Source organism: Delphinus delphis, chromosome 14 (genome assembly GCF_949987515.2).
Source record: "Delphinus delphis chromosome 14, mDelDel1.2, whole genome shotgun sequence".
NCBI classification, from domain to species: domain Eukaryota; kingdom Metazoa; phylum Chordata; class Mammalia; order Artiodactyla; family Delphinidae; genus Delphinus; species Delphinus delphis.
The window spans coordinates 35718364-35730093 of NC_082696.1; the positions used below are offsets into that span (position 1 = coordinate 35718364).

General features: G+C 42.6%; 1 protein-coding gene across 3 annotated transcripts in view; it reads right to left on the bottom strand.

Annotated features, from left to right (window-relative positions):
* The window catches only part of TRMT11 (tRNA methyltransferase 11 homolog), a 62025-nt gene extending 53234 nt beyond the window's left edge, over window positions 1-8791 (bottom strand). For all 3 annotated transcript variants that reach the window (XR_009521928.1, XM_060030006.1, XM_060030005.1), the window contains exon 1: window positions 8705-8791. Coding sequence is in view for 2 of the 3 variants with exons in the window: in XM_060030006.1 (XP_059885989.1) it covers window positions 8705-8776 (72 nt within the window). In the remaining variant the exon portion in view is untranslated. The remainder of the gene's footprint in view (window positions 1-8704) is intronic.
* Between the last annotated feature and the right edge of the window lie 2939 nt (window positions 8792-11730).

Genomic DNA, 11730 nt, shown 5'->3' on the forward strand with positions numbered 1-11730 from the left:
TAATTTTATTTATTGTGTTGTTCATCATTGTTTGTTTGCTCTTTAGTTCTTCTAGGTCCTTGTTAAACGTTTCTTGTATTTTCTCCATTCTACTTCCAAGATTTTGGATCATCTTTACTATTATTACTCTGAATTCTTTTTCAGATAGACTGCCTATTTCCTCTTCATTTGTTTTGTCTGATGGGTTTTTACCTTGCTCCTTCATCTGCTGTGTATTTCTGTGTCTTCTCATTTTGCTTAACTTACTGTGTTTGGGGTCTCCTTTTCGCAATCTGCAGGTTCGTAGTTCCCGTTGTTTTTGATGTCTGTTCCCAGTGGGTAAGGTTGGTTCAGAGGGTTGTGTAGGCTTCCTGTTGTGTAGGCTTCCTGGTGGTTCAGAGGGTTGTGTAAGCTTTCTGGTTATGCAGGTTGGTTCAGAGGGTTGTGTAGAACTGGTGCCTGTGTTCTGGTGGATGAGGCCATATCTTGGCTTTCTGGTGGGCAGGACCACATCCGGTGGTGTGTTTTGGGGTGTCTGTGAACTTATTACGATTTTAGGCAGCCTCTCTGCCAAAGGTGGGTTTGTGTTCTTGTCTTGCTAGTTGTTTGGCATAGGGTGTCCAGCACTGTAGATTGCTGGTCATTCAGTGGAGCTGGGTCTTAGCGTTGAGATGGTGATCTCTGGGAGAGCTTCTGCCGTTTGATATTATGTGGGGCCAGGACGTCTCTGGTGGTCCAATGTCCTTAGCTCGGCTCTCCCACCTCCGAGGCTTAGGACTGACACCCGGCTGGAGCACCAAGACCCTGTCAGCCACACGGCTCAGAAGAAAAGGGAGAAAAAAAAAGAAGAAAGAAAGAAAGAAAGGAAAAAATAAAATAAAGTTATTAAAATAGAAAAAAACTATTAAAAATAAAAAAGTAATTAAAAAAAAAGAAGGAAAGAAAGAAGAGAGCAACCAAACCAAAAAACAGATCCACCAATGATAACAAGTGCTAAAAACTACAGTTAAAAAAAAAGTCAGAACCCTAGGACAAATGGCAAAAGCCCAGCTATACAGTCAAAATCACACAAAGAATCACACACACACACACACTCACAAAAAGAGAAAAAGGAAAAAAATATATATATATATAAAATTTAAAAAGGAAGAGAACAACCAAATCAATAAACAAATCTACCAATGATAATAAGCTTTTAATACTAAACTAAGATAAACATAAAACCAGAAACAAATTGATGCAGAAAGCAAACCCCAAGTCTACAGTTGCTCCCAAAGTCCACCGCCTCAATTTTGGGATGATTCGTTGTCTATTCAGGTATTCCAGAGATGCAGGGTACATCAAGTTGATTGTGGAGATTTAATCCGCTGCTCCTGAATCTGCTGGGAGAGATTTCCCTTTCTCTTCTTTGTTCACACAGCTCCTGGGGTTCAGCTTTAGATTTGGCCCATCTCTGCGTGTAGGTCGCCTGAGGGCATCTGTTCTCTGCCCAGACAGGATGGGGTTAAAGGAGCGGCTAATTCAGGGGCTCTGGCTCACTCAGGCCGGAGGGAGGGAGGGGTACAGAATGCAGGGTGAGCCTGCGGCGGCAGAGGCCAGCGTGACGTTGCACCAGTCTGATGCACACCGTGCGTTCTCCTGGGGAAGCTGTCCCTGGATCATGGGATTCTGGCAGTGGCGGGCTGCACAGGCTCCCAGGAGGGGAGGTGTGGATAGTGACCTGTGCTTGCATACAGGCTTCTTGGTGGCTGCAGCATCAGTCTTAGCATTTCATGCCCATCTCTGGTGTCCACGCTGATAGCCATGGCTCGCGCCCGTCTCTGGAGCTCGTTTAGGCAGTGCTCTGAATCCCCTCTCCTCGTGCACCCCAAAACAATGGTCTCTTGCCTCTTAGGCAGGTCCAGACTTTTTCCCAGACTCCCTTCCAGCTAGCTGTGGCACACTAGCCCCCTTCAGGCTGTGTTCAGGCAGCCAATCCCAGTCCTCTCCCTGGGGTCTGACCTCCAAAGCCTGAACCTCAGCTCCCAGCCAACACCCGCCCCGGGGGGTGAGCTGACAAGCCTCTCGGGCTGGTGAGTGCTGGTCGGCACCAACCCTCTGTGTGGGAATCTCTGCGCTTTGCCCTCCGCACCCCTGTTGCTGCACTCTCTTCTGTGGCTCCTAAGTTTCTCCCTCACCACCCCTGTCTCTGCCAGTGAAGGGGCTTCCTAGTGTGTGGAAACTCTTCCTCCTTCACAGCTCCCTCCCAGAGGGGCAGGTCCCATTCCTATTCTTTTGTCTCTGTTTTTTCTTTTTTCTTTTGCTCTACCCAGGTATGTGGGGAGTTTCTTGCCTTTTGGGAAGTCTGAGGTCTTCTGCCAGCATTCAGTAGGTGTTCTGTAGGAGTTGTTCCACATGTAGATGTAATTTTGATGTATTTGTGAGAAGGAAGGTGATCTCCATGTCTACTCCTCCGCCATCTTGAAGCCACTCCCAAAGTACTTTCTTAAAGGACTGTTTTAAATTATAAAATGAGAGTATCACTTTGCCTTCACTACTGCTCAGTTGGATGTTGTACTGTTTTTGTTAATTAAGTAGATTAAAAAATAGTGCTTTTAACTTGTTATTTTAATTTTTTGATTACTAGCACAGAAAATTATTTTTACTATATTTGTTTACAAGCTGTATTTGGAACCATTCTTTTTCTAGAAACTAAAATCATTAGTAATGTATTATTTTATGATTAAAAGACTAAAAGATGAATAACAGAATTTTACCAAATGCCAGGAGTCCCTTTAGAGATTAACTCTGCTGTCTTGTCCAGTTAATTAGATGAATAAATATATGTTAAATTAAAAAAAAGAAAAGTGATTAACTAGGGAGCATCACTGTGGATTCATTATGTACAAGTTATGGTACGTTAACCTCCTTTCTGGATAAAATTACAGAACTAGAAAGAGAATACAAAAGCTACTTTAAAACATCAGGTATGCAAACTTGAAATCTGTTCAGATAGTACATATAGTCTATGAAACAATCACTATGTACTGATAAACACAGGATATTATACAAACTTTATGATTTATACTACTAACAAATTTTGCCTCCCCAAATAACATAAAGCAGGTAGAATCCCACTCCTCTGTATAGGTCTTATAGAGGAATAAACCTAATGAGAGATAAGTGTCCCCACTGAGGGGTGCCTACAATCCCCTTTTGTTCCAACTAGGGGAAGGGACGAAAACCACGCCCATCATGAGCCACAGCCACCATGAGAGAATGTACACCCAGACCATGAAGTCCTCTACCTCAAGACCAAGAAGAATGGGAGGTTTGAACAACTAGTACCTTCTCTGTTTTCCCTTTTGTCTATGCAACAAATCATTTTCTTAATCCCTGGCATTAGAAGGTGCTGAACTCAGATGAATCACATGGACAGACCAAGAACTAGCATAGACTATCAGTAAATCACTGAAGGTAGTCCAAAAGTCATTTTGCAACATGGGTGACACAAATTTGAATAGAAGGCATCACTGGACCTCAGAGTCAGACCACAATTTGTTCTTCAGTTCTTCCAAATAGCAGCTGTGTGATTTTTTTTTTTTTACAAGAAGCTTACCTCCTTTGACCCTCAGTTCCCCCACCTATAAAACAGGAATCAGCTACCTCACGAGGTAAGGTCTGTAAAGAATGGAGCAAAGAACCTAGGCTGTTATTAAAGGAATCAAGCTGATGATGACCAACACTATCCTTGAAGCCCAGTGAGTCAAGAAATCAAGTGAGACTGACAAAGTTACAATACTTAAAAGAAAAAAATGAAGTTATAGATTGTCTCTTGACCTAGAATGATTATTGTTCATTCTGTACTAAACCATATTATGAAATCAGCTTTACATTTAAAACAGGAAAGTGTGCTGCTCTTGGAATACATTGTTAGAAATTAGCAACAGGTTAAAGCACAAATGTTCTAAGAGATTTTTTTAAAAGGTGAGGATTATTGGAAATTTTACAACATAGGATTAGCACCATTACCTAAAATCTAAGCAATGATTTAAAGTGAGAGTAAATGTGATAACCCAAGTTTCAAATTTAAAAGCAAAACACATATTAAACTACAATATCAACCTACTTGGAAAAATCAAAACGCAAGATTTTTATTCATCATATGGCAAACCCACTTTCCAGTTGAGAATCTTTTTATATCAGGAATAGAAGAATTTATATTAGACATTGGATATAAAAATATGGCATGATCTGATGCATACCTGATACATTAATTCATGAGCTTTTCAGTTCTTTTAGCCACTCTTTCATCCATTTAGTTTGCTTCAGAACCAGCAATGAAACCCAGGGGTCTGAACTTTACTTTTAGTACAATAAGGCAGCTGCCAACTAAAACTGGCCCTGATTAACTGCACAGAGGTAAAACCAGACCACACTTGCACTCAGTCTTTCATTTTAAATCATAAAGGCAGCTACTCATTATAGCTTTCCTGCCTAGCAGTTCTCATACAGTAGATGGGTCCTTAAGTGTAGACTGTCCTTTTGATTGCCTTCCCTGAAGAGATCCTATTTCACTCAATTCAATATTTATTAAACAACTAATATATGCAAGGCACTGAGCTATGTAAAGATAAATATATATTTATCCTGAGGGAGCTTAAGCTCTACTAGAATTAACATTTAATCCAGTAACTGAAAAGTGAGGTATACAACAGTGAGTGCCCTTAAAGAAGCAAAGAAGTATTGTACCAGAGTACAAAGGAAGAAAAGATTACTTCAGTTTTAGAAGAAAATTTTCAATGGAAACTCATTTAAGGGGCTTCCCTGGTGGCGCAGTGGTTGAGAGTCCACCTGCCGATGCAGGGGACACAGGTTCGTGCCCCGGTCCAGGAAGATCCCACATGCCGTGGAGCGGCTGGGCCCGTGAGCCATGGCCGCTGAGCCTGCGCACCCGGAGCCTGTGCTCCGCAATGGGAGAGGCCACAACAGTGAAAGGCCTGCGTACCGCAAAAAAAAAAAAAAAAAAAAAAACTCACTTAAGCCCTGAAACACAGGGAGAATCTGTACAGAGAGAGGACTTTCATTTCCAATGATGGCAAACTAGGTGATTCAGATTAAGCCTCCTGCTGAAAAGAATTTAAAAAAAAAACCTGACTTCTGCTTGAAGGCATCAAGAGATTACAAAAATTACCAAACCAAGATCCCCCAGAGGACAGAAATCTCAAGGTGCAGCCACTCTCTCCCTGGGACATTTACCAATTCCAAAAGCAGCTGTGAGGGCGGACAGCCCTTTGCACAGCTTAATGGAGCTAGAGGAACAAAAAGAGTATAGGGCCAACAATGAGAAGGAAAGGAAGTTTGATAATCCACCCAGTTTAGACTGGCATCCCCAAAAGCTACACACACTAGCAGTATGTGCAAATCAGAACAGAAACAGAACTTAATGGCTGAAAACGAGTTCAAGTGATCCTAGTGTGTTAATGCTCCTATATTCTTCAAGAGGATTTACATCATCCTAGCCCTCACTTATTTTTTCAAATAAATTTTCAAATATATCTGGTATATATTTAACAAACACCCAGCACACACATGAAAAAGAACCAAGAGAAACAATACATAAAAGAAACAGACCCATAGGACCCCTTTTTTCAATTACATACTTTAATATAACTGTGCTTTCTATATTGAAGGGGATAAAAGACAAAATTAAGAATTTTGGTAGAGGATTAAAAAAAAAGGAAATTGCACATCTGAAAAAGAATCAATTGAAAAATATAAACCTAAAATAAACAAATATGTGGGCAAATCTAAATGAATATTGACGATATAAAATCAGTAAAACGAAGAGTGGACTAGGAAAGACCCAAACAAGAGGGCATCATTCAGGGAATAATGGGGAAGTCTATTTTGGCTGCACTGTTTGTGGGAGGAGCGGGTGGGCGGATACAGAGGAGAAAACCATGCAACTGCAGGCCTTGAATGCCAGACTAGAGTTTCAGCCTTGGGACAATGGAGACAGAAAAGATGGCTGAGCTTTTGGAAGATTAAACTGGCACAAGGGAAAGATACTAAGAAGAATTTAAGAAAGAAAAAACAGGTAAAACCAGCAAATACTAGGGATGCTATTTTTAAGACTGCAGCTTAACCACTCCATTCTCCCTGCATTATCTGACTATAGGCACTCACCGTCCTTGGCTTCTCTCTAGTTCCACCCCAGTATCCTCTAAGTGGTATCCTTTCTCTGGTACTCCAGAACTATCTTTTTAAAACACAAATGATTGCTAGTCACTTAGTGATTTAAAATGAAAAAATGTTTGTCACTTTCTGGCTTAAAAAGGAAAAAAAAAAGAAAAAAGAGTCAATGGCTCTCCATTAAATCTAAAACGAAATCCAAATTCCTTCCAATGGTTTCACAACACTCCAAAATCTGGATCCTACCCACCTCTCTAGCCTCAGGGCCCATTACTTCATCCTCCTTCCCCTCACATCCCCCACACAAACCACCATAATCAACCATCCCTCTGTGCCTCTACACTTGCTTTCATTTCTCAACGCACCTGCCCAGCAACACATTAGTCCCGAATCAATGCCACAATCTTCCTTCAAAACTCCCAAGGCCAGTGAGTTGAACACAACTGAAGAAAATCACAGAATCTTGGCACAATTACAAATACATGCTCTTCACCCTCAGCTGCGTTTTCAGCCTCGCACTAACACCTGAGTTCTTCTCTACTCAACTGTTGTAGCTCATCAGCTCCCTCTTTGCTCTCAATGATTATTTCAGATTTTACTATTTTTCTCAGTTTCTCCATTCAATCGCTTGGTGCCCCATCTTTCAAGAAATAACCTTGACTCATTCATTACCCAGAAAACAGGCCCTCAGGCAACTACCCACACCCATCTTAAGTCCCCTCCGCCCACACTCCCCTTCTACTGAAAGGCCAACACCTCCCACTGTGTCCTTATATCCATTTTCCCCTTCCCTTCAGCCTACAAACACGCAAATTTCTCCAAGAGGGATAGGGATCCTCCCTTGACTCTAGGGCCCCCTCAAACTGTTAACCAATCCCTTACTTTCCCTTCTTATGTTAAGAGCAGTCTATCTCCCCTTCCTCATTTTCCAGTGACCACTAAACCAAGCAATCTGGCTTCTTCGCCTATAACTACACAACCACACTAGCAAAACTAAAACTTTACCCTCTTGATTTTTATGGTCTCACATACTTCCTATTCTGACACTTGCCTATCTTCTTCATGACCTCCTTTTCCCAATTCCCCTTAATATCAATGCTTCCAAGTACCTGCATTTGGCCCACCACTCTTTTGAAGCTATGCTTTCTCTGAATAATTTCATTTTCTCTCCTAGAGTTCATATGCAGAAGACTCCCAAATATTAATTACCAGTACATGCAGCTCTATCAACATCTGTGCATACTCATATTCACTGCCTCCTGGTCATCTCCATTTGATGTTACACAAGCATAACCAATTCAGCATAACCAAAATTTAAATCATACAGCTGCCTGTGCTCTCTATTTTAAGTGGAAACACCCTTATATCCATCCCAGGAATCATCCCTGATTGGTCCCTCTTGCCCTCACCTTCAATCAATCATCAAGCCCTGATGATTTTATCACCTAAATATATCCCCAGTCTATTCCATCCTCCTACCCCCTGCCCTAGTTCAGGCCTTCTTAATTTATTAACAAGACTATTCCAACAGACTCAACTCCTAACTCCTTATTCCTCTCAACTCCATCCTCCGTACTGCAGCCAAAGTGATTTCTTTAAAAAAAAAATCTGATTCTGTCACTTCCTTAAAATTCTTCAATAAAGTCCCCTTCTAAGATCCAGAGTATTTAAGGCTTTGCATTTTCTGAACCCTACCCTCCTCTCCTGCTCTCTTCTTGTCATTCTTTGCTACATATTTGGTAAGCAGGTAATAATGAATAGCTTGTAATTCTAATTTGCTTATGTCTCTTCTTGGCCTGGCAAACTCCCACTCTTCTTTTATGTTACAGTTCAAGTGTCATGCCGTCCTGGAAGCCATCTTAATGGCCAACATCACCCACCCCTCAGGTGGATCATATTTCCCTTCTATATGCTATTTCCCTACCTATCACTGCACTTACCAACATTATTTCATAGTGCTACGTTTATGCATCTGCTCACCCCTTAGCCTAAACAGTAAACTCCTTGAAGACAGAAACTTTGTCATCATTATATCCCCAGCGTCCAGAATATTCGATTACACGTACTCTGAAAATGTTTCTTGAATGAATAAATAAAACAATTTCCCCAACTTTTCCATCATCTAACCCTACCACCCACCATCACCACCACTACGCCAACCCCCACGAAACCTGACCCGCATATTCGACACTTAAAACGCTACCCTGAGTACTTCTGTCTGCTCTCTCTATTCTCTAGACGAAGAGCTCCAGGAGGGAGAGGACCGGTCATATTCACCTGCCTGACTCCGGTACCTGGCACATGGGCTGAAGAATGAATGAAAATGCTTAGCAAGGCTGAGAGGCTGTCTCGGACTTCTCTCTCACACCCTCCGCAGAGCTCAGACCAATCCCAGGGGCCGAGGGACTGGGGGGACGCGTGATCTCCCCGACAAGCACAGACCCCCCACTGCCCGCGGGCTCGGACTGCGTGGGTCGCCTCCGCTCGCACACCAATCTCCACCCCGCCGTCCTCTCCAGAAGAAAGAGGTGGAGGTCACTGCGGCGCTTACCGGCAGGCGGAACTCCAGGTGTTCCTGTGCCATGAGCAGAAGATACCTGTTCACGGGTCCCGGCAGCGCCATCGCATCAGCCCGCGGCGCGCCTGCGCCACCGAGGGTGTCTCACTCTTTTCTTCCCCTACAGACCGCTTCCGCTAAGGCAGAGCCTGAGGAGCCAGAAGCGGAAGTGGGGAGAGTCGGTTCTCTCCGGAGGTTCCCGGGTTGCGGGACTCAAGCCCCGCAGTTCCAGGAGAGGTTTCTTCTGCTGCCGGTTGCGTTCTGTTTGAGGTCCCGGTGTACCAGGAGCTGGTGTGAGATGTGTTGTGTTCAAGAGCAGGTTACTATGAGACAGTGTAGTTCCCAATGATCCTCCACCTGGAATGTACTTTTAACTTCCCCTACAACTCTTCAAATTCCAGGTCTTCGAAACTGAACTGAAATTTCTGTCTTTTCCCTGCAGACTTCTCTAACCACTCCAGGCTTTGGGGACTGACTTAGCTGGACTTAGCTATACTTATTGAAGTATAGTTGATTTACAGTGTTGTGTTAGTGATTCAGTTATACACATATATATATTCATTTTCATATTCTTTTCCATTATGGTTTATTACAGGATATTGAATATAGTTCCCTGTGCTATGAAGTAGGACTGAATATAGTTCCCTGTGCTATGAAGTAGGACCTTGCTGTTTATCCATTCTATATATACTAGTTTGCATCTGCAGCTTTTTCAAAAAATTGTACTGGAAGGGCCAGAGAGGTTCAAAGTCTGCCTTCTAGACAGATGCAAAGCTCCGTCTGCTCACCAAGGCAGATCTCGTAGAGACCTGGCCCCTCTTGTGAGATTACTATTGTGTAAGCATTGGAGCCTCTGGTATAGGCTGCTGCTTATTAAAAAACCAGAGGTGTTCCTGGGAAGGACCAGGAATTGGAAAGGAGAATTTTGAGTTCTGGTTAGAACAGGTCACTACAATGTTGAGACTAGTAGGACACAGTCAGTGAAGAAAAGAAATTAGCGAGTTAACAGGTCCCAGTGGCAGAAGTCACGAGTAATGTCAAAGTTGACCATACATCTGACTAAACATCTATCATTTGAAAAGGGTTTAGGTGTCCCTATGGTTTAGAACCATAGGGATGTGTGAACCAATGAGAGGGAGAAAAGCTCTCTTCATACATAGGAAGACTAGATTTTTGCAATGAGTAAAAAACAAGGGGTTTTTGAACAGTTAGGAGAGTAAAGTTTTATTGCAACAAGTCATATAAGAACTATGGAAACTTCACTATTGTGAAGCATTCCTGAGGGAGTTCTATTTCACAAGATTCCAGAAGGGTCCTCAGCATCTTCAGTCTTCATGAAGATAATTCAGGAAGAAGAGAAGAGAGGAAAAAACACTGGCTGCTCTCAGGAAACAAAACTGAACAAGTTGGGACTCTGAGACACCTGTTCAGACATAAGCAACTGCAGTGGATTTAAATATGATTCAGCTCCTCAGTCCGGAACCTGTGCTCCACAACGGGAGAGGCCACAACAGTGAGAGGCCCGCGTACCGCAAAAAAAACAAAAAAACAAAAACTATCACAACATGCATAAATAATGCTTTTGATACTATTTTAAACATGGTTCCGGACGCGCAGGCCCAGCGGCCATGGCCCACGGGCCCACGGGCCCAACCGCTCCGTGACATGTGAGATCCTCCCAGTCCGGGGTACGAACCCGAGTCCCCTACATCGGCAGGCGGACTCCCAACCACTAGCGCCACCAGGGAAGCCCTATTTTAAACTTTTTTAAGACAGGTTATGAATTAGCTTTGTACTGAGCTAACGTTATAGATGACTAGAGAGCTACCAAATAATTGAACTACTGAAAAGGCTGAGTGAATTTAAATTGTCATAATTTGATTATTGATCTTTACAAGAGAAGAGCCACTGAAAATGTAAGGTTCCAAGGGTTTTCCAACCTCCTTACTATGAGAGGGTATAATCTCATATAAATTAAATCAAATGGCTAATCACATTTTTAAGAGGTCCATAAGGCATTTGAGAATTCCTTAAATACCTTACATATTGTTATCATAATACTGTTAATTATATCACTGTAAGTTCACTCGTACAACATGTTGCACATGTTGCAAATTCCTTTTCTGAAGCTGATCACAGTTGAACTGATTTATAGAAATATGTAACTGCTAATCTGTGTGGATGCTCAGCCAGCTACTTCGCAAAGCAGTGCTGAAAAACTTGTAAATCTAATTTTGAGAGCCCGTAACCCCTACTTCCAAATTCCTCTCTCCACCTTCAGTGAACAAAATGGAATTTGGATGTTCAGTTGTTAAGTAAATAATAATGGAAGCAGAACCCAAGGAAAGTACATGTTGGTCTCTCAGCCTAAACTTCCACTATCTACCTGCCTAACATTGAGTCTCAAATACTCAGTTCTACTGCCACCTGCTCTCAAAATTGTTTCCCTCTCCACAAGCTCTTCTATGGACATTTTTGTACTTAACATACCAAATTGTACTCACTGGTTTTGTCTGATCTTCGTATTAGCAATTAAAGGCAGACTGTCCTTTCTCACTTCTATATTTCCTGATCCTGGCAATGTCTGGTACATGTTAAATGCTCACCGAATTTATTTTTTTTATTTTTGGCTGCATTGGGTCTCCGTTGTTGCGTGCAGGCTTTCTCTAGTTGCAGAGAGCGGGGGTTACTCTTCGTTGTGGTGTGCGGGCTTCTCATTGCGGTGGCTTCTCTTATTGCGTAGCACAGACTCTAGGCGCAGGGGCTTCAGTAGTTGTGGCACGCGGGTTCAGTAGTTATGGCTCCTGGGCTCTAGAACTCAGGCTCAGTAGTTGTGGCGCACGGGCTTAGTTACTCCACGGCGTGTGGGATCTTCCTGGACCAGGGCTCGAACCTGTGTCCCCTGCATTGGCAGGTGGATTCTTAACCACTGTGCCGCCAGGGAAGCCCACTAAATGTTTTTTGAATGAATTAATGAACAAATGAACTAAACAATATTGATTCCAGAGGTTGTAACTAAG